This window comes from Bombus huntii, chromosome 15 (genome assembly GCF_024542735.1).
Source record: "Bombus huntii isolate Logan2020A chromosome 15, iyBomHunt1.1, whole genome shotgun sequence".
Taxonomy (NCBI): domain Eukaryota; kingdom Metazoa; phylum Arthropoda; class Insecta; order Hymenoptera; family Apidae; genus Bombus; species Bombus huntii.
The window spans coordinates 2,320,628-2,345,302 of record NC_066252.1 but is presented as its reverse complement, the minus strand read 5'-3'; the positions used below and the strand labels follow the sequence as shown (position 1 = coordinate 2,345,302).

The 24,675-nt window shown below is 39.5% G+C and overlaps 1 protein-coding gene across 2 annotated transcripts in view; it reads right to left on the bottom strand.

Annotated features, from left to right (window-relative positions):
• The window catches only part of LOC126873690 (protein slit), a 629,391-nt gene that overhangs the window by 565,851 nt on the left and 38,865 nt on the right, over nucleotides 1–24,675 (bottom strand). Inside the window, exon 2 of one of the 2 annotated variants that reach the window (XM_050634802.1) lies at nucleotides 22,829–24,594. In XM_050634802.1, coding sequence (XP_050490759.1) covers nucleotides 22,829–23,121 — 293 coding nt within the window. In that variant the 5' untranslated portion in view covers nucleotides 23,122–24,594. Of the gene's footprint in view, nucleotides 1–22,828; nucleotides 24,595–24,675 lie in introns of those variants that run through there. The other variant, XM_050634801.1, reaches the window with a different exon arrangement.

Genomic DNA, 24,675 nt, shown 5'->3' with positions numbered 1-24,675 from the left:
TCTGAGAAAAAGTCAGACAGCAAATGCCCATTTGCGAAGGGGGAGGGGGGAGTGCTCTCCGAAAAGGACACCACTCTGTCCCACTTCGCCACTTAAACGCATCAAATTCACAATTCCATAGCACTTTGGTACTTCGACGAAATCCCTCGCCACTCTTGCAGAACTCGAAAACACCGTGGCACCTTTTAAGTCGCTGCATTAAACACAGGCTGCTCCTTTCATCCGCGCATTAAATACAGGGCATTCCTTTCATCCCCGATATTTGCTTACTCCTACCACGAACGGAATCCATAAAGGCGATCTCCTAATTGTTTCGACCAGCACCCAACCCTCTTTTTCTGTGCGCCCTTTCCATCCAACTTCTTACTCTTCTTTCGGCCTATCCTCGCCATTATTTTCAACCCTGGCTTTTCTGCTGCGAAGGGAAACAATAACGACGGGGAACCGGTGCCGATAGACCCGTGGAACGGAAGTGAATCCGAGCCAGTGTATCTCCGCGCGACGTCCACGCGGAAAAAAGACCGAGGGAGACCCGGAGGAACACTGTCATAACTTAATCCAGGCTTACGACCAAATTCCACCGCTCCTCTCTTTACTTTACTAAACCTTCCCTGTCTCCTTTTTCTCATCGATCGAACCGGAAGGCTGGTTTCGAAACGTCTGACAGGATATATAGCTCGGTTCCGCCTGTTTCGGGAATTAATCAATTTTTCGGTGGCCTCGGCGAGCAACGGATGATGGAACACGTGAACGAGTTGGTTAATTAATCGACGCCGGCCCGATCAAAGAGACTCTGAATAGAGTCTTCAAGGTATCGACGAAGGGGGAAAAAAAATTCGATAACGGTGGCTTGTTCGGTCATGCTGTAATTATGGTAATGCGTGTTGAATTGATGATGACTTTATAGCCGTTTTCTCCATTTTCTTTATTGTGGCTGCTGAGTGGAGGATTTAGTTTGTGAAATAGAGGATATGTATCGTGGAATGTTTGTAAAGAATTGGGTTGGGACGATATTTCTTCCTGAATGTGGGACTCTATGTCTTTGTTTCTTTTTGGATTTCTTTGTAAAGACGATTATCTCTCAGCATAAATCTGAGAAAAATATTTAAGTCAAAGAAATTTCGACAATTTCCCGAAGACGAGAGTCGGTCAAAGCAACTGCTTCGCGCAAATGAAAACCAATCAGTTCGATTCCACTCCTAGGAGTTTCCTCAAACGTTAAGACATTTTTTTTCCCGATATCCGTAATCGTCATCTCGAGTGTTACCAAAGTACAAAATATTCCTCTTACAAATCAGTTCCCCAAAGTTTACTATCCAAATTGTTTTCCTGTCAGTCGCAAGTCTAAAAAATTCGACAAATTTCTAACAAAGTATTAAAACACCAAACGTGCTATTCAAGCTGGCCCCTGTCAGTCAAAAGTGGCGAAGAAAAAGCTTGAAAACAAGAGGAGGAGGAGAAAAAGAGAAAGAAAGCGATGATGATGGGTGCTGTTCAGAAAGCTTTCTGGCGAGGCGTCGCTTGTTTTGACAGACGCCAAAGATATATACGCACGTATTTTGTTTGCTCGTCTTTTGGACGACCCACTTCCCTTTCATCCTACAATATTTAAACACTTATAAAAACTTCTTATGGCAACCAAACATTTTGAAATTTCATTAGCACTGCAAGGAGAAATGGCCATTATAAGTTATACTGGTAAAATTTAAAACCAATCTGACACATAAAAACACACATATTACTACTATTATTTGTCTATCACAAAATACAACAGCGTAAAAATTCAAACTATGTAACGCTGCTACAAGAACATTTGTCCATTATATATATACATTTTTAGATTGATTTTAAATTTTGCCAAGAACACTATAATAATCATTGTCACAGTGCTGATAAAATTTCACAAAATTCCATATGGCACACACAATATATCCATAAAATTGTTCCATGATACGTAGATTCTGCATATTTGTGCATTTTTATACTTTAATCGACATAATTAAAGAAATTTGAAAACCAAATAGAAATTTATTTCATCATCTAAATTTGAATATTTTATATATTTTTGCACGTCATATATATATGCATTATGTGTATTTTGCACTTTAGAATTTCCCAGAAATACACGATAGCCCGTAGTCTAATGACAAGTATTCCCATATTTTTGCGAGGCTCTATACGTCGTCCTCCTTCTTTCGTCTCCTATCATCCCGCTCAATCCTCTAACATCTCGTCGTCGCGCGTGCCCTTATTTTCCTTCGCGTCGCTGCCCACATAAATCTTATTCGCGCTCAACACCCGCGCATCATCGCCTACCGGATCCTCCGCCAAAAAATAAGCAACCGCGACACCTCGCCCTGTTAAAATATCACGACAGTACGACCCTACCCCTTCTTTCTTTCTATCGCGATCGTTCGACGATGAAATCTCGAAGTACCGGATCCACTCTTCCGTTCGAGACGTTTTAAGATGTCAGTGTGTTCTTCACGTTGGATTAATAACAGATTGTGTGGCACGTTGGCAGCTTCTTAACGCTAGTGATATTTCGCCTGGCGGGGTTCGCGAAGAGGAGGTTCATTGAAGTTTCGTATTGGCAATCGATGGTTAGCGTAGTTGATGGGCGCACATTCTTTATTTCGGAGGTTGGGCTGTAAAATTTGTCCAACGAATACGAATACTTGGGACAGTTTGTCGGGCAAGATCGTTATGCCTGTTGTTTCGATGTTTTTTGTGTTGTTTCAGCTATTCGTAAATTTAATCGATTGGTTTCTGTTTTTATGAATTTTGAGGTTTCGCCAGTGTATACGATTAATTTGTAACTTTTCAGAAACGAAACGTTTCACGCTGGTTGACTTATCAATATTGTAGAAATTTCATAAAATTTTTGTATCAGAGTATACGATTAATGCTTAAACTTCCAAAAATAGAACGATATATATTGATGTAGTCGATCAATATATTCTGTGCTCATGTGAAAGATTCTGCGATCATTTATATTACACATGTTATAGCTGATTTGTATTTTATGCTTCTGTCATTTTTATTTTTGTATCAAATAATGCGATGAATATTATGAATGTTATCGTGTTGATGAATTTACATGTCATTTATTTATTTATTCCTTCTCTACCTTGGCTGTCTTACAAATAAAGATTATCATACAAAAAATATTAAAACGTGTCATTACGTCCGAAATTAAGAAATGTAGAGTCCTAGACACAGATAGGAAAAATTTATCAATCTAAAACGGCACTTCAAGCGAAACATTTTTATTACAATCGTCGAACCTCTACACTTTATACGACTTATCGCAAAAACGATACGTAGAATTTTGTAATTTTATTAAATAACACATATATGTATTATAAAACAAACTATATAATTTTTCAGTTTTCAGCGTATCCAAATCCAATACCAATAAATAGAATGAACAGAAGCATTAGAAAAATTCTAATCCCTAACGATCATCAACGTATTCGAAGTCCGCGTACAATAAAAATTCACACCAGCTTTTTAAAACTTCGAAAGCCTCTAAACCTATCAATAAACAAAGCAACTAGCCGTATTAGTACCGACAGAAAGAACAAGCCGTATATTAACCAACAGAAAAAAAAACTAAAAAAATAGAAGAGGAAACGTTCTCGTCGCTTGACAAAGGAAAACCGGAGTTGGATATAAAGGCTGCCGCGTAACCGAGGCTTGTTTCAGGGGTCAAGAGTTCCATTTGATTGATCTCGAAATTCCATCCCGTGTCAACCTGGTGAAATTCACACGCTGACCCCCAGGTGTTTGTGGCGCAGTTCGCGCGAATAATAATAGCACCTGGAACCTTTGGAGCGTGGATTCTCGCGCGGTTCTCCGCGGGCGGTCTATATTGTCCAAAAAATGTGGAGCACTGACGGTGAAACCGAAAACCTGTCCAATATAAATGTTAATGGTGTTAGACGCGAACGAAAAAAGAGAAAGAAGAAAAAGATAAATTTAAACGATCTAGAAGACGACGGAACGAAGATGTACGGCTCGATGGCGAAACCGCAGGGAAAACGCATGGAAATGTCCGTCCGAACGATTCCACCGCTTTATATGTTTCTCGACCCTTTTCCTGCTTTCTACCCACCCTTCTACAAGGGTGTAGATGTGTCTGTCGTCTACCTTCGATACGACACTTTCCAACGTTTATGCGATAGCTAACAGACTGCGGTAGAGGTGTCTAAGGAATTGAATACTCTGGGGTTTTTGAATATGGAAGTTGCTGATGTGGAGTGGTATTGTAATGTTCTTTCGTTACAGAGATACAGAGAAGGACGGTTCATGGCCGTAGAAGTAGGATCGCGTGGTATCTCACTTTTGTAATTGCGACACTATGCCATAAATAGCAAATTGTCCTTGGACATTCAATTAGGACCATGCGTGTGTACAAAAATTTGATTATCTTAATTATACTATACTAGATGATAGTTTTACGTTACCCAAGCTATTATTCGATAGAAAGATGCTTCACAATTGATTCATTAAAAACGTAAATGTAAAAGAACAATATGTAAGGAATATAAATATACTTCATTGAACAAAACAAATAATTTCAAATGATGCACGTGTCTTGAAAGTGGAAACGTCTAAAAAATTTCCAGATTATCATTGTCTCCCTTAAGTCATACTACGAGTATCAATGCATCTTTTTTCTCTCTATGCAAAAATATGTGCCTGGAGAAACTCGTGCCTGGAAATAGTTTATCCAGAAGATACTTCAACTCGCTTCGTCAGCCACAAAATCTCTACCTAAATCAATTCCAAACCAATCCCAAACCAATCTCGATTTCCAATCTCGCATCTTCCCACCCATAATAAAGACGTTCCTCAAAATACTCTTTACCCCAAATCTGGTGCTACAAGGGGCAGCGCAACACGGTTCTCGCGTACAGCTGCGTGTTCCCGTGGCGGGCCATGTAGCGCCGCATCGCAATAAATTTCGGTGACCGAGAGCAACCGCAACATTTTCGCCGCGCGCTTACGTGTTTGTCCTGCGGAAAAAAGAATTCTCCGCTTCCCCATCGCTCATCTCTCTTCCCTCATCCTTCGCTCGAAATCACTGTGTTGTTCCTCCTCCTTCCCTCACCTCGACACTTACGATCTTTTGAAAGTCGCTTCCACCCCCGCACACACCTTTTTCGTTTGCATGCACCGGGTGATTCATGCGCTTCGAGGCGGACGCGCAGTCTCGCCCCCTGGGGTGGAGGACACGATCCAAAAGTCCAGGGGCGTTCCGCGGTGAAAACCGCGATGTTCTACATCATCCAACCGGCCCGTACCCGGCCCTCTTTCCCGTTATTTACGTTCCTGCCGAGATTCCGGATACTCCTTGAGGAATGCCCCGCGCGCGTACTCACGCCGGTGCCGCCACTGTGAAAACTTACGATCAAAGGGGACACACGGATTTATCTGTGGCAGGGAACGATGTCGTTTTGCGACGGGCTGCCTGATCTACGGGCCAGTTAACTGAGCGTTGTTCGCGTCGTTCTCCGGGCGTCATTTCGTGTGAATTTCCAGCACAAACACGGGTACTAGCATCCTCCTGGCTGTTTTTTAAGCGTCTCGTTGGACCTGATAAGTTCGATGGATTCTTGGGTTGTTGCGGTAATGTGGATGGGAGATGAAGTACCGGAGATAGAGCGTATCTTTGTTTTTTTGCATGATTAATTTTTTTTTTTTTTTTTAGAGAGAGAGATATCCTTGGTACGATGTAAAGTTTGTTAGAATGCTAAGGTACATCGATGTCGTTGCAAGGATGGAATAATTACATTTTATTAGAAAGAAAATAATCTGACATTTTATCTTACAGATAAGTTGTTCTACAGGTGTGTCCTCAGGTGTTTGCGCAGTAACAATAATTTTGTGTAAGTAATTTTATTAGTAGGTAGAATAATATAGATAGAATAATGCAACGTCGATAATATTCGTTCCAAGTTATTCTTCGTAAAGGAAAAGATTCCTGCTGGTAGTACTGTTAGAAAAGAATATATATATATATAACCAAAGGTTTTCCAAGATCTATTTTACTCATCAAGTTCAAATCAAATAAAACTACCACCTTTACACAAACTACATCGAACCTTATCTCACTCTTACAACGAATTCTTGCAAAGTACCGTTAGAACGTACGCGACCAAAGAATTTCCGAATCAATAAGACTTCTAAAATAGCCATTACTACACTAGTATTCGACAAATATCGCAAGCAAACAGATCCGAACTTCCCAAGCGATCTAAATTCCACCTCCCGAACCCAAATCAAATAAAACTGCCATTCTTTTCTGAACTTCGCCGAACATTTCGCCAGACAACTGACTTCTCTCCATTACCGTCGCGATTCTCGTCATTTCGAACATATCTGTCGGCAGAGATTACGAGGTTGCCCTTAATGGACCAGTAAAGAACGAGCCATGATCGGCGTAACGGGCAAGTTTCGGCTGAGTTTACGTGAAATCGTCGATAAATCAGAATTAGGGCTCAGGGCTGCCGGGGCATGGTCGATTTAGTCAAAGGACGTCGAACCGTGAGCATAAGGGCGCCGCTGTCAGCGGACAAATCTCCGTTTAGAGGGGCCATTGTCAGAGGATTACGCGCCCATGCAGAGATCCCGAGGCTACGATCTCTCTCTCTCTCTCTCTCTCTCACTCTCGCGCGCGCGCAGAGAACCCGTTTGAGCATCGTCAGATTTCGGGTTTTCAATTGCACCGGAGAACCTGTTGAAGGGTGCCACGACGGTTACAGCGGCACATTTTACGAGATTATCGGCCGAGACTAATCCGGCCGAACGTTAACGACAGCCAAAGTATGCCCTTGGAAAATGTTTCCGCCCGATTGCCCCCCAACCGCGTTCAATTCCGATCGATCGAACAGGCTCTCATGAATGGATTTCAACGATCCAGCCGATACACGTTCTGATCGAGAAACCGTTGTGTACCCTTTCTTCGGGTTGGATAATATTGAATTGTGGCGTCGATGATTAGGAGCCGAGATGCGTTGATAATAGAAGCGATGAATTGATTGTTTCAATGGGGTTAGGTTCGTTGATGATAAGAATCGTTTCGGAAGCAGCGTGTCAATTTTTTAGTGTCTGACGAATAACGAGATTTATCAATAATTTGAAGATGAGTCTTGTAATAAGGAATCGTAATTTGATAGTAAAAATGATGGTTTCATCGTGATAACAGAAATGTTTTAGAGAATCGTTTTGGGAATAGCGTAAGTGTTTGGCATGTGTAGTATGAATTTTTCAATACCTTGTGTACAATAACAGCGTAGGTGCTTCATATTGTATCAGTCCTGAATAATCAAATTTAAATTTCGATTTTCGATATTAACTGCAAATTAAATCGTACTGTATCAGCCTCTTATCTAAAAGTATTAAAGAAACCAATATAATTAACTTATCCTTCGGAAACTGAAAAACGAAGTTCGATAACGACCAATATCCGAACCTAATTAACCTATATCATATATCATTTCACTTTTTGCGACACAAACATCGAGTGATTAATTGCATTACACAAAAGCTTTTCCCCATACATTGAAATCTATCTTTCCTATTTATCTACAAAGGAACCCCGACCCTCGATATCAGGATATCAAGGAAAAATCATGAATTATACATTGTCCAGTTCTTTTTTTATCCCGACTACAACATATTCATATTTCACAAAGCATATCAGAGGGAATCTCCTATTTTTCTATATTCTCATTCACCGCGTACACAACTCATCCTCGAGAAAACTCGCCCCCCGGTCATAAACGTATCCACATTTTCACAATTCCTGCGACATCGTCTACTCTTCCTGTCACAAATCCCACGTCCGCCTATAAACCACGTCACACGTCGTCAAAAAACGCCTGAAAACGCCGCTGGCTACCGGTAATGTCACCGACGATCATGCTCGTTTGGTATTGGTAGAGCATCGCGAGCGTCCGCGACATCGATGAAATGAGCAGATAAAAAGGGGACCGACCACCGAGGCGATCAAGCGGGGATTTTAAAACGTGCCCGTGCATAAAGGGACACGTGTAAACCGGCTGGGCCAGGATATCCGCGAAAAATTCGGAAATGTCGCGCGACCGATGCATAGTCACGTGCCACGCGTCCATGATTACCAGGTGTTACGGTGGTCGATTAATCCGGCCGCGGAAATGGCCCCCGAACGGTTACAGCCCCCGTGACGAGAGTCCCGGGCTCGGTATACACGCAGCGGGAGTCCATTATGCCGGAATGAAAAAGGAAGGGCAGAGAGAAAGAAAAAAAGACGGATAAAAAACGCGAAGAAACGCACCAACTTCTTCCCTTCCAGAGACTAATTTCTTTGTTTGGCTGGTTGCCTCTTTGAAGGAGGTAGGGTGACAGCGCCATTAATTTTTGCATAAAAAGCGAGGGAGAATGAAATTAGTGAATTTAGATGGGTGATTCGTTTGGAATTCAGGAGCGAGGAACGAAGCAGCTTGTGATTAAATGTCTCTGGAATGATGGTAGGACAAGATGGACACGTGGTTAATATCGAATTTCAGAGAGCACCGAGAGTTGAATATACTTTGATCGGTTTGTGATAATAGTATGTCGGAAGTTTGATTATTAAAACATTGATTAATGGAACGATCGATTATCCGAACATCGATTAATGGAAATTAAAGAAATATAACAAAAATGCGTGGGAAATACAACTTCCTCGTTACATACCAACGTTAAAATCCTTTCAATTAGCAAAACAGAATCGTTTATCAACGTAATAGTTCGCCATCGAGGAACGATATTCGGTAGAAATCTGAGGACTTTAAAATCCTGGTAACGTGGAAAAATGTAGCTCGACAAACCCTTCCTCCTCCCTTTTGGCCATCTCTATTCGGTCACGATAATTCTTTGTTTGACCCCCGCGCGCACTCTCACGTCGAGAAAAAACCATTAATTTCAGCATCAGAATGGACCGGGCCAGACCTCAGGTAGAAAATCGTGCGGGCCAGACATATCGACACCCTTTCCTGAATTCCAATGGAAACTCCCGCAACCGTCTAATGGAAGTTTCGCCGCTCTCTCGATGAAAGTGCACTCGTAGGTATGCCCCAAACAGACAACAATAAAAGAAAACCAACGCCAATGCCAGGGGGTGGAGATGGTGTTGCGAGAATCGAGACGATACGGAAGCCTTCTTTCTCTTCTGTGTGTGGGGAAAACGCGTCGTGTACCAGATTTCTCGGCGATCTCCGCGAATCGATCTAAAGAGGCAACCAACAATTTTGAGAAGATACCCGATTGCTCCAGATTTTATGGAGTATATTGGATTTTCATCGATGAAAATTTGTAAGGCGATTTCTCTTCGAATCGAATGAAACAACTTCCAGAAAAATCTGTGGAATTTGAAGTTTACAAAGTGTTACGGTATTTGCGCAGCTTTTGGAATATTCGTGGAAGGTTTCGCGCTCGATTATACGTTCTTCGGTTGTTGTTAAAATAAGTCGGTTCGAGTTGTGGTACAAACCGTAAACTCTACAACTCTCTGGTTTCAGGCTTTAAAAATCTCTTTAAACTCTGATCGAGCTCTAAAATGTAGAACGTTCTACGATGACTATTAGAAAAAATCGACTGAAAGAATATCGAGAACAATTTTACATAAAATCGCGGAAGGTTGAAGGGTTGTAGAATCTTCGAGCTTCGTGATGTCAGTTCTAGAAACTTCATTTTAAGTTTCAGCTCCGAAACTTCCAAGATTCGAGCTATACATCACTACATATACAGTGTATTCTTCGTTATTATTTCGATGGTTTTAGACGTTGCATATGCATGAACATTGTAATTATCTTGATTCTCTCTTTGGCTATGCAGTTTCTCCGTAGTGCTCCACTCTCTGCCCGTAACTTCCCCGAACAGAACCAAACTTCCTCTTTGATTCTATCGTACTTTGTACGCCGGTGTATGCACAATATATGTATACCAGTAGTATGCATCTTCTCACGCTTCAAACTTCTGTCGGATTTCTAAAATCCATTCATTCGGAACAGACTCGCATACATAGAACAGATCTTTGATACCTTTCGCACTTTCTAAACTCTTATCTTTGGAAATTGATGCACGAGAATGTCACGTGTGATGTTTACGAAGTTCATTCGTGTAATACAATCTAAGTATTCAGTCGATGCGAAGGTAATATAGATTTTTGAATGTTGGATGGGTCATACATCATAGTTCAGGATAAAATTATTTTATAAAGATTACTCTAAATAAAAGATTTTACAATGTGGATTATTAATAGCAATAGATATAATAAAATAAGAATTATCTTATAATCGTATTCTGTACTTATAAAGCATTGACCGTAGAAATCAGTATTGATTGAGCAATATTAACTTAACCACATAGCACACGTACACAGAGAGTGTAAACAACATCTGTATTCAGTCAGTTACAGCAAATGAACTTTAAAAAGGTATAAATATTATATTATATAATATTTAAATGGAAGTAATATAAAGAAAGAACTATTCAAGCCGAACAATAACATCAAAATCAGCTTTTCTCTATGAAGATGGCGTGAAGAAAAGTTCCAAAGCAGTGCAAGAATTCTAGCAAACGATAATAGAAAACACATAATTGATTTACTTTTATAATATATTCGTAAAATTCACCTTCAACCGATTGCTTTGTGTAATCATAGATAATTAAATACTTTTAACAAATATTAAATTGAAATTTACGTTTCAGTTGTATGACTATGTGATCTTTCAATCAAGCTTGTCATTAGTACTTCGACTGCCACTCAGCATCATTAAAGGCACTTTCGAAGAGAAACCACGTGTGCCTTCTCGTTAGCGCATTCATACCTTTGACGAAATATATTTCAGAATTCCTCATGACAGCAAGTTTGAAACAACTTTCGAGACAAATCTGACGTAATCTCGGCAAGATGGGATACTTCCAAGTCACTCGCAGCATGTGGACAAAGATCATTTAAAACAAAAATCAAAAACAAAGATCAAAAAGGGACATTCCAGAGAATATTTAAAAAACACATGTCCAAAAAGCAGTAAAGAATCGTATTACTTTTCGAACGAGACAAAAATGTCCATCTTTCAAAATCTAATGCATATTCATCTTTTTAAGTAATAATAGCGCAAAAAGCACTTTTATGTCGAGAATATTCACTGATCATCCAATATTCCACGTATAAAGAACCCAATTAACGTATTGTCTGCCAGAATTAATGGAAGTGCGTATTCGAATGACATAAACAGTCATGCGCGTAAAATTTTTAATCTTTTTTTAATTCTACGATAATAACGTAAAATGAATACTAAATGCGCCATAAAACGCTTACACGATTTTAGTTTTTAATAAGATGTACATTATACGCATATTACAATATGTATATCGTGCTGAAATAAGCGACAATAAAATGCAGTGCTGCGAATAAAATATAGTAAAACGTTCTTCTGGTAAGGAAGGTATTTTAAACCTCTGAATACTGTAGGGTAGGAATTTAAAAAATTTAATATTTTTGTAGAGAAATTCACACAAAATACATTAATGTTTTTTAATACTTGTCAATTGTAAGACGTTTCACAATATGCAAAATATCGTGCACGTGTCGTTAACCATGACAAATGTCACAGTTTGTACAAATTATTATTATTACCACTACATGCGATAAACACTAAAATATGCCAAAAAAAAAAAAAAGAAAAAAGAATTATCTAAAAAAGAAGAAAATTCGTGAGAAAAGGCCAACAGAATGCTCAAGCCTCTCCATTACGAAGCATCTTCATCTTAAGCTACTTTCTCAAGAATACGTACGTCAACTCGACGCAACGATACTAATTACGAAACATCCCGATCGGTCCACGAGCGGTATAATCGGACGTAATTGTTGTTTGAGCGAGTGATTAATTGTCGTACGGTGTTACACACGCTTGGAGGCGCGTTACGCTCGACAGCTCGCAGTGTTATTATAAATAATAATGCTAATCATCGTGCGGACGCTCCGTTTATCATCGACTTAATTATAGATCGGCGGATTAATTACAGCTACAGTCGGGGGGCCGTGACAGGCGAAGATACAACGATAGCGGCCTTCAGTGCTGGATAGACTTGGAAAACATTTAGACGTGAAACTACGCCGTGAAACGAATTAGAAGGTAAAATCGCGGCACACGGACGTAACATCGACTTTTATCAAATGATCTAGGTGCTTTGTGAGCAATTGGGGCACACAGCATAATAATTACGAGTCAATTTGTGTGGACAGGTTGTATGGTTGCGTTTGATACTAGTTAGATGTTTATCTACTCTGTTTTTCTTTGGCTGATTATCGTAATTGTTGTGCTTGGGAGTTTGTCATATTGAATAAGTAGTCCCCTGACGGCGATATGAAATTATCTTGCGTTTTACAGCTAAAAGTATTTATTGCGTTGATTGCGCTGGTTGCATAACCGCAAGTTATTCGTTCATTTTGTGCTCAATCAATTTATAAGAAGTTTTTACGTTAACTCATATATTTGGGAAAAAAGGAAAGATTTTGAAACGAAACACGGTAAAAATGTATAAATAACATACACGAGGAAATTAGATTATTATGAGATTACATACATTAGTGTTGAAAATTTTAGTTACCAAAAACTCGAAGTTAAAACGCTTCGAATTAAAGAGCAGGATGCATCTAACCCTTAGAACAAATATCGTAATAAAATAATATAAAAGCTTCAGGAAAATTATGTATCTATTACTAATAATTAATAGAAATATATTTTTTCGACAGTTTAAAAGGAACTCGCTCTCGAGAGAATAGAAAATTCCCTCATTTCTTTGCACACGCTTTAAAACCTAAAAGTCATAAACTGGCTTCGAAATCACAGTTAATACCTAAATCCGTAGCGACCAAAAGTTACAAACTCGAAATAAAACGATTATCAACAGCTTCAAGTATCGAGTGCAACGATTGAGCTAGGGAACATTCCTTCGCAGGAAATCGAAGATAAGACGACATGGTCGTTCGACGCCATTAGACGTATCCTTTGCAACGGAGGTGCGCGCGTGCACGGAATTGGAATCCCCGGGGAACGAGGGAAGCGTGCCAGGTCCAGGAGACACAGAACTCGAGTCTCGAGACCGTGTACCGCGGCTAAACGAAGCTTCGCGAGACCCGCTCGAAGGCGGTAAAATATTTGCGGTTAGCCGACCGTTTCCCCGTTTTGCGGCAGCGAAATGTAGCAACTGCCATCCAGCCGGTTAGTATATAGTGGCGAACCTCTGCGTATTATGCATGGCTACGGGAAATAGTTGCACGATGAAAACCGCCCAGCGGTTGCCCCGTCCGGTCGCCGACGATTTTAGGTCTTGCTTCTTGCGACGAATCGTCTAAAACGACACGAAACGTGACAGAATTCGTGAGAGGATCCATAAAAACAGGAAGACACTGAGGTCTACTGGAAAATGAGGAAACTGATTCCTTTCTAACGCCACAACTGTTGGACAAGAATGTCCGAGCTTGATATGGGCACATTGGGAAATACAAGAAAAATATATGGCTTGACAAAGAAAACGTTAAAATTAATAATTTCGTACTTGACATCGTCTGCCATATTGGCAACCTATTCTGGGATAGATACATGTTACACTCATTCATTGTTTTTGTTGTTAAATATAATTCTATTTTATAAAATCGTGGTCTTCCGTGAACTTTCATCCTCCACAACTGTGTGCTGGCTGTTCGAACATTGTTAAGGACGTAAAAATTAATGTTATAATGAAAAACTTACGGTACAATGATTTATTTTTTGTTTAGCCTCATAATACTCTGTTTGATTAACTAACCGGCATATCATCATCATCATCATGATCATATCATGATCATCATTAATATAAACAACGTATATTCTAGGAAAGATAAATTGTCTGAATCTTGTAATTCTATTAGCAAGTTGTTACATCTTTTCTCGTTTCAATTGTAGTTGCAATGATTATTTATTTCAAAGCGAACAAAGAAATAAAACGCATGAAAATGATACAAAACGCGTCGTAATATGTACAATGGAACGTAAGAAGAATGTGTCGAGATATGATAAATAATATTAAAAGGAAATGGTATTTGACGAAGTAGAAGAACGTCTGAATTCCATGAAAAGAGTTAAAATACGAAAAAAGCTTTGAAAGTGACAGGCGCATCGAAACATAGCAGAGTGGCTGGAAATGCAGTGAAACATAGCGTGAAGCATCGATAAGGGAGGAAAGTGAAAAAAATCCGTCGGAATTCGATGGAACGCGTAATAGTTGAAACGCGACAGATAGCATTAAAACAAAACAGACAGCATCAAAACACGATGGAATCTGTGAAAAATTGCAAAACAAAATAAAATGCCTATGAAACGGGCAAAAATACGAAGAAGTCTTGAAAAACGCGACAAAACAAAACGGAATGCGCGAAACACAGCGTGAAGCAAGAAAAAAGGAGGAAGGTAGAAAAATCCGCCGGAATTCGACGAAATGCGTCGAAATGTGACGAAATGAGCCGCTGTTCGCAATTGAAAAAGAGAGAGGTTGAAATACGATGCCGTTTAGAGACATGTGGACGGTTTCGCGAGTTCGGCCCGCGCCTACGGTGCGGTGACACGCGCAGTTTCACGCCGCGCGAGCAACTATGCGGGCTACCGCGTTTGCACTCGAGGAATCCGAATGGGACAGCGCGCGTGTCCCTCGATTTCACGCGCCGCCAGGCACGGGACATCGCGACGAAAAAATTTAATTACAATTCTCGGCAGGGTTGGTCGGCACCGATGTCGAGAGATATACCAACGAGAAAGAAATCGCGAATTTACTCGGCTCTCCTCTCTTTTCTTCTTTTCGCTCTCGTCACACTGTTCGAAAGGCTGTCCTTCGTTCCTGGGAGAGGATAATCGAGGCGGCTCGACGCGTCTCTCCTTTGAACCAGCCAAATCGGATTAACTTGGATCATTAGCTTGCTTATCGGCTCTGATGAATTTTATTAAGCCTCCTAGCAAGAAGAATCTCCAAGTACACAGGACCAAGACGCGACAGCGGGGACAAAGTTTCTGGCGAACGTTTCGACGGGAACGTGGAGGAAGGAAGCTGCGCGGGAGGAAAAATCGAGTTAGGACACAGGAGATATTGATCGTAGCGGAAATGGCCACGTGACGCGTTGGATATTCAGGAGATGCGATTAAATAAATAAATTATGGAATTGTTGGTTTATGAAAGGCCGGTTTAAGGGCTTAGACATGCAATGAAACTCTTGCAGACAGATCCATTCATAGTTACGATTACAGCGAAGTTAAAATATATCTTGAACTAATAGCTTCTTCACATAAATATCTTTTAGCTTTCCTTTCCATCAAAATCTTTTTTATATATAATGAATAGTTGTATCGCATAATAAAAAATATATATTGCTATTAAAAAAATATACATGTCCTCTACGTATCCATCTATAAAATATCTTGATTCGTCAGCCAATAAAAATTTTACACTTTCACCGAATAGAAGATAAAATGGAGCATTCATTTGCTCTCGAGCAAGAAAAAAAGCATAGACAAAGGTCGTTGAAGTTATGAGACCTCCAAGTATGAGATGCATACAAGAATATCAGAATTGGAATGCTGAATTTATTAAGAAGTATACAAAATTTGAGTTACATCGGAACATTCTGATGGCATCCACGTGGCACGTTGGACATTCACGAGGCGACGAAAAACGTGCTGAAGATACGTGGCAGGAAATGTAGGACGATGTCTCCCGCAGACGTTACTTGGAAAAACATGGAGCTTCCTCAAACACTTAGCTCAGCCGTTACGATTGTTTTCCTTGCCGCGTGCTACTGTTTGCACAGCCTAATCGAAAAATCATAAGCACCCGTTCCTCCTTGTAGTGGTTGTTTTATGGAAAAAGGGGTTGGTTTTATCGGGAACGCTTGTGGAAAAACAGATACTCGATCTCTCGATGATGTGTTTGTTGGATGAGTTGTTATTGGTCTTTAGATTGCCGTGATTAACGCCCGAAACGGATGTGATCTCCCATGGGAGTGGGTTTAAGTTCTTTTGATTGATATTGTTATGATTAAAAATTGTAGTGTAATTTAAGTAGAAGTAAACAGAAATAAACAGAATCTGTGAAGCGTTAAACTATTAAGTAAAATTGTCAAATTTCCGATTCTTCAAATTTCCAAATTTTCTAATTTCTGAATTTGCAAACTTGTTAATTTCCAGATTTCAAAATCTTCGAATTCGCGAACTTCCAAATTCCCAAATTTTCATTTTGTGATTTTTCGAATTCATGAGTTTTTATATCCACGAAATTTCAGCAACCTGTATCGCAATAATTAAGGTAATTTTAATGTTAGAAAATTTGTATATAATCTGTTTACTCGAAAACGAAATCGAATCTAAAACGAAAATCCCTGTATTTTCAAGGGGGAATTAGGGTGGTTCTAATTAGAATAGTACACGTGTAACATGTGTGTGATATCGATCGAATATTGATTACATGATTTGGCTTGTGTGAATTGAAATTGGATTATCAATATTAGCTTGACGATTGACAGAGATAATTGAAATATCGGATGCTGTACATACTTCACATTTTCTCACGTTGTGAAAGTAGAACAAACAGTGATAGTTTCTTGTCCCTGCTTATGATCGATTGGTTGTCTCTCTGCACGACTATTTTCAGAATCATTGGCAATTTGCCCATGGTAGAAATGGTAACAAGGCTCCGAATAAACAAACTCGATTTCCTCTATAGTTATCGTGCACACACGTATGTAATCATCGAGTCTGATGATCGACATATTAAACGAAACTGGACGTTTCACTCATTGCCAGAAATATATTTCTCATTCGTATTTCCTCAAAATATTTTTATACTACTATGAAACTTTAATATGTGAATCATAAGGGATGTTCTGACAACTAAACGGGGTCACTCTTTTTCAGTTATAATTATTAATACAGAAAATTTCATCATGAAGATTTTCAATATTTGCTTATTTCAATATGGCTGAAATATTCCACTAAAGGCTGTGACTATATATGTTAATTATATATATATAATATTTATTAATAAAATAATAACATATATATATAATAAAAAAAATTATATATATAAGATTATTTCGTAATATATATTAATAGTTTTGACTTTTGTCTGATCTATGTGGCAATCTTAAATAAATGAGAGGAAACTATTTCAAGCCGTAGATATTAAAAAAAAAAAAGATTGCAAGTTATTTGACTATTGTAAACAAGATTCGTGACTGGAAAAGTATTGGAAAACACTGACCTAAAAGAACTTAGGAATAGCATCAAATTTATATATTCAAATTAGAAATTTCGAAATTGCCATCTAGTTTTGACACGCAAGATCGATCTAGATATCGATAAACGGCGAAGCAATCGTATCTTTCGTTTCATGAGATTATCAAAATCACTTGCGAAGACTCGGCCACTTCATTAGAAACGGAAGTACGAGAACCTCCGAAGATCCGCTTTGGAAACTTCTATGGTCCTGAGTGTCACTGACAATCGATGTACCTGCACCCGTGTATAACGCAATACTGTTTAGCGGTCCGCAGACCGCAGATTTAGATAGGGTTACAAACAACTAGATCTGACCGTCCCAGTCCCTAATTATCTTGACGGCGGCCAGCTGCGAGCGAACAGGTAGAAATTCCTGCGAGGCAAGAAAATGAAGGAGCAACACGAAGGGGGATTCATCAGCGCTTGTGATTTGGAAACAAACGTATATATGTAACTTGTATTCTTTTTGATACATACTTTATCATGTTTTTTTTTATATTTTTGTTTTATCTAAATACGACAGGATATTTCATCAAATGATTTGACGCAGCGAGGATCAAAAGTGAGTATACGCAAATATATAATAATACAAAACTCATACACGTATGTTGCATAAATTGAAAATTGATTGGAAAGATATAAGGAATATGTAGGAATAAAAAACATAGGTAAGAGTCCGTAGGTAAGTCAAGATTATACGAATCACAATTTTAACTCTCACTGCATTTCAAAGAATGTTGTTATGAAAGATATTTAGTATAAAGAGGCGAGATATAAAGAGATTGAAATGTTATCGATCCCAGGTATCGATTTGATTTATAAAATTGAGATTTACGCATGACCTATCACTTTCATTGTATCAACTAATACTAGGAAAAATAGTTACAAAGAAAAACGTAAAATAAAAAGTTGAAGAAAATTATGAAATAACGTAAGAATCTCAGAATCGTTTGAATAGAACATATAAAAAGAATGATAAAGTACTTCTATAGAATTGTTGATTAATATACAGATACTGTGGCAAGATAAAAATATAACCAGTATTGAAAATGAGAAAAATCCTTCAGTGACTTTGTAAACCATTCGATGTATTCAATGGTTCGACGTGCTGTTATAAATGAGATAATCTTTAATATTCTATGATGGTTGATTTACTATCTGGAATTATTTACCCGAGTGATTCATATCTGTCTGACCGGAATAAAATATATTTCTCGTACTGGGTCAAATTTAACAAGAGAGGGAAAAAACGAGAATAATTCTATCGCTTTTATAGATTCGTTCGTTTTGTAGTCCAATGGAATAGCTGTCGATCGCGACACGAGTATAATATTGGATTTTGTCATTTTCGCGAGTGCGATATAGGTACTATCTACCAATTTGCTTTCATATAACCATCGATTTCTACTTAACACAAGTATTTTCTTTTTTGTGCTCCCCCAAAAAATAAGCAGGACAATTCTATTTTTTATAAATTTTGCAATTTCGTTACAGAGATACATTATTAACGTTCATGTTTTAAGGAATAATAAGACTTACTCACATCAATTTATACTTTGTAAGAAAACGTGCAAATAGTCGGACTTTAAGATAAATTTTTAAAAATAACATGTACCATAATTAATAGTAATATGCAACCTCGTGACTTATCCGCATTTTATGAGATTGGTCATTGTAACAGTTGAATACTTGATATTAAAATATGAAAAGCACACGAGGGAAATATTCATATCATCTGATCGCTAAGAAGAACAACGGCAATAAAAAGAGAAAACTTCGCATCGACCAAAAATTACAAATGCAATCCAAGTGAGGTTTTGGCGTTTCATTCCAAAGCTAGAAGCACCGAGCTTTCATTTCGGCGTCGGTAATAACGTATTTCGAGGATTTAATTATTCACGATGTCCTCTGGTCTGTCGGCGGCATATTAATAGTATGCTAATCAGTCGTCATTAATGGATCTCCGTTACATCGAGTTCGTCGCGACGCAAACCTGCGAAAGAAAGCAATAAGACAAGAAGCTATTTGTTTGGTAGATCATTTTGTTGCTTCTCGTAGTCATTTACTCTCCTCTCTAATTGAACGCTAACATACACCGAGAAGTAAAGGGGCTCGCGAGAATATTCAAGCACTTACTGGCACCTTTTATGAATATATTATATGCGATACACGAAACATTCTAAGCTTAGCACTATAATGAAATCCGATTATCACGATTACACTACTAAAGTTTTCAACAAATGTAGAAACGTACGAAGAAGCAACAGGACATTTAGCAAAAGCATATGTATATTTATAATAATATTATAATAAGCATATGTATATTATCCATTATACAAATAAACTTCAATGTTCAAAGGGATTATCCATTAACATACTAAATATACAGGGTGGTTGGTAACTGGTGGTACAAGCGGAAAGGGGGTTATTCTACGCGAAAAAAGAAGTCGAAAATATAGAATAAAAATTTTTCGTTTGAGGCTTTGTTTTCGAGAAAATCGACTTTGAATTTTCGCTCGATACGAGTGCACTTTATCACGTCTCGTTATAACGGATCTCGCTGTAGATCCTTGTCTCGATGGAAAAATTGAAAAAAAATAAAAATAAAAAATAAAAAAATAAAAAATAAAAAAAAATTTTTATTCTATATTTTCGACTTCTTTTTTCGCGTAGAATCACCCCCTTTCTGCTTGTACCACCAGTTACCAACCACCCTGTATACTTAGTAAATATATACTTGCGGTAAACTTCTATATACATTTTCTGGTTGATTCTACATTTTACTGATATAATCATAATAATTTTGTCTCGTTAGAATGCTAATCAAGTTTCAAGCAGTTTCATATAAGACACATAATATATTCAGAAAAGCTTTCTATGGTAAGTCTGCAAATACTTTCACGAGTCACTGTACACGGGTCTAATTCATAACCATCAATTACTCGACTTCGTCGCGAGGACGTGTGGTCGATAGCTACGTACTCGTAGTGGAGAACTCTTAAGCGTTATTGACGTGTCATCGAGCAAGATGCAGCAGCAACGTTTCCGCGTTTAATAATTTTACAACATTGTTCGGTGGCAGCGTTTTGCCTATCTACGTCGCAAATTACGAACACTCTAGCGAACACGTCGTTCATCGCGATCCTGCATCGATAAAATAGCGACGCAGTCCTTCGAGGATACAGGATACTCTTGACGTTTTATTCTTGCGCTCTGGCCGCGTTGTAACGCGTTTTATTGCACCCGTTGCGTTTTTATTGCGCCACTTCGACCACCGTCACTCCGAGGAAATGCAAAACTATTAAACCGACGTTCCTACCGTGTGGCCACATCGCATTGCGAGGAAATATGCACGCTGCTTAACGACCAACCGTTCAATTCTCATCCTCTCTTCTTTCCTCGTTTTTTAGTTGTCTGCCGATGCATCGACATTCGACTAAAAGCAATTTCATTTAAATTACCGGCTTCTTGTGCGATAACTTTGTCGAGCGAAAACGAGCAGAAAAGCATGAAGCGAGTACTGTGAACCGTTTTGGTACATCGTATAATAGTGAGTTATTTGGAAAGTTTTTGACAATGGATATATTAGGTTGTAACGTAAATTTCTCCTCTTTCTATATTTTATTACACGATATTTATAAAATAGGTTTGAAATATCATTTAGTTTCCGATATGTTTGGAATTTCATGAAAAATAGCAGGCGTCACCTGTCGTAATACGTTTGTATCAAGCTGAATAAAATGAAATGAATTTTTAATTTTTAGACATGAAGTTAATAAGATCATGTTGATCTGACATTGATCCGAGATTGATAAGAGAAACTGACATAACAATAGGAGGAGAAAATGAGACGAACATACATATGTTACAACCTGACACAACGGTTCATGAAATTATTTCAATGCTTACAGAAAAATTTATAAATATTATACATGTTATACAAAAGATCTTGAAATTTTATTGACATTTTAATAATACATTGAAAAAAATTTGGCTGATCGTAAATTTTTTATCGAATATTAAAATGCAAAATTTAATTAAACGCTATTCCTATTTTAAGACGAAAATTGGAATTAATTATTTAAAATGGTGTCGTTCGTCACTAAAATTGCATTGCGGGTTGATGTGAACTAGATATTACATATATAGTAAATCTAATTTCATCTCACCAAATATAGATATCTCACCATCTTACCAAATATAGCACAAGTACAATAGAAGCTGTATTATTAGCAGACTATCGATTACGGGAACAATCAATTACCGGGACATTAATTGAGAGAAGATTTGAAGATAACCAGTCGTTAGAAAGATTGAGAAACAAGAATAGAAATTAAAAAAAATGTTATATTTTTATTCGAAAGTGTCTGTCTCTGTTTGATATTAATATTTATAGAACAGTCAACAATAAACGATCTTTGATACGAGAAAAGAATTGTTCTGTTATTCGAATAACGTATGTTATGCATCATTCATCCTTTTCTTTTCATAACATTTCCTCAATGATGAAAAACTGAATACCTGTACGATTTGCAGGCCTGAAGTAAGCAGGTTTCGAAGCGATGATTTATTTAACATCGAAAGTCATCGAAAGAAACCAACCATTATTCCATGAACCGTTAATTCTACAAAAATACACCGTCTTTAAATTTCTCTTCCATTTCGCAACGAAATTTTCAAACAATTCAATATTTCCTTCCATTTAAAAAAGAAAAGCAATTCGACCTGTCGTCGAACGCAAGATGAACAATAATCGCGATGGCTACGTAGAGCTCTATTATCAAGAGCCACCGATATACGCATGTGCCTTCGTCGTTCTTTTCCAATCGACTAATGCAACCCCCACACAAAGAGCTTTCACGAGTAATTTTCAGGTTAAGTGAGTCGGAACAGCCCCATTTTTCTGAATACCTCGCGATCAACCTGCTACTCGGTCCGGTTATCGGTTAGACCGTTGTCAATATGTTCGCCTGCTTTTTAATTTATATCGCGGATGGCTGCGTGGATTAAGAGTTCGATAGAAGTGTCGATTTTTGAAGATTACAGCTAAAAGAGTTGCTCGCAAGATGGGCAATTTATCCGAGATAATCGATTCGTCTCGTTGAATAATAAGAGGAAGATAAATTGCGAATAAGTTTTTATTTTTATTATAATGTACCACGTTTTAAATCTACGTACGCGTAACATCTTCGAAATTTTAGACACAACTTGCAGAAAACTGCGCTATTCGTAGTTACAGACTGCGGCTTTTTATACAACGTTATTACTATGGTCATGACTAAAAAAAAAAAAGAAAAAAAATGAAAATTGAATAGCTATTTCTTTCACCTACCAAACATTACCCGGATACTTTGTATACATTTTTGTGCCGCATACGTTCTTGCATTTTTAAATTCGCCATGAAAGCATAGGTTTTCGCAGTGAACTTTCAGCGTAATTTAAAGTAAATAAAGAAAAAAAAAAAAAACAAAGCCAATCAAAGCACTCACAGTTTTTCGGCGAGAAGAAGGCTGGCCAGGTCTCCAGGAATCTGCGTGAGTCCCTGTTGAGAGCAGTCGACCTCTTGACCGGTACACGTGCACAACCACGGGCATCTACCACTGTTCATCTCCTCCATCGTACCCGACAAACTTCCGAGACCGAAGTTACCGAGGGCGGTACCATGAGAGGCGCCACCGCCCAGCACGGACAATATCAGCAGAAGTCCCCAGGCGCAGACCACGGAACCGCAGCTGACGCCGAGCAAACGCAGCGACCAAGCCGGCGTCATGGCACGTGCCATCGCCAAGACCTTCCGATTAATGTCCTTCACAGCACGATTAGGTCCCTCGAGGATTTTGGCGATGCTCCCGGCCCGGCTCTTCGGCCGAATATTGTTCGGATCGTACAGACTGAAGCAGGCTGCCTCGTTGCCCGCCAGCCGACCGACGTTGATGCCCGGATAAACGTAATTGGGCGCCGGCTCCAAGAACGACGAGATTTCCAATCCTTCGGCTGGTGGACAACCGAGTATCCGTACCGGCTCGAGAATAGGATCCTGTTCCAATCGTATAACAGAGCACTCGAACTCGTTTGACGTCAAATCCCGTGTATTCTGACTCTGATGTCGTTCCGTGGTTTTTCCTCGCGATCGATCCCTCCTTCGACCATGAACCCGACACGATCGATTCGAATTCCTTCGCGCGCCGTCCACGTGATGTCTGCCCGAAATGCCAGTCGCCCGCTGCCTATGCGCCTGACACACTCCCCGTCTCTCGTACGGTTCACCAACGACCACGCTATCGGCCGACGACGACGTGTTTCTCGGTCGCTTCGAACGGACCCCCGATCCGTTGTCGGCTATCAACTGCAGATCCAACGCTGCCTCCTGATGACGCCACTGATGGACCAACACAGGCGTCTCCGTCAACGTCACGCCACCGCCGCGATCCTCGATCCTCAACGCCTCGCAGGCTTTTGATTGCCCAACAACGATACTGTTCGATTGCTCGTCCACCGTGAAGCTCGTTTTTTGACCAGCATCCACGTCCCTCTGACCTGGACCACACGCGGTACCAAGGTCCTCCGTCGATATCTCGACGACCTTTTCGCGGTCTGCCTCTATAGAGTCGATCCGCGATCCACCACCGGGTACTGACGATGGCTGCTCGTGAGCTAGACCATCCAGCAGGCCCTTTTGGGGGCCGTGTTCGTGGCCCCCTTCTCGTTCTACGCGCCCCTCCGACAAGCTGTTGGACACCACTAACGGCACCACCCGTTCCTGCGCATCCTGGGGCACCGCTCTCACTGACTTTATCTTGACGCTGGTCTGTGCCCTAGTTTCTACCGTACCCGACGCGGGTACGTGGTCCTTGCCGCGGGAAGCGCGTCCAGCGACAGTACGGCCAAAGTCATTTACCAATTTCCTATATGCCGCGTTTCACTCTCCGTCCAATGTCCCTCTAGTCGACTATTTCTAATCGCTGATCATTAATCTAACTCTCACGTTGTGCACAGATATCGCGCTGTGGTTGTACGCGTGTTACATACGCGTGTATACTCGGGCTACGAAACGCGTGTCGCTTTACACTCTCCCGTGCTCGACGAAGCTCTACGGCTAACGCTTGTCAGTTTCTTCTTTCCCCTACTCGAGCTTCCGTTCACTCTGGCTTTCTCGATTGTCGATTGCTCGTTACGCGGGCATTATAGTCGGCGATTGGTGAGTCGATTTGCCAGTCGTTTCTTCTACACGCTCGATGCGACAGTGATGCATCACCTGTAACAAGGAAACACCTTTCTTGAGTATACATATATATATTACGTACCAGCTGTACTCGAGAAATTTTTCATCGAACAA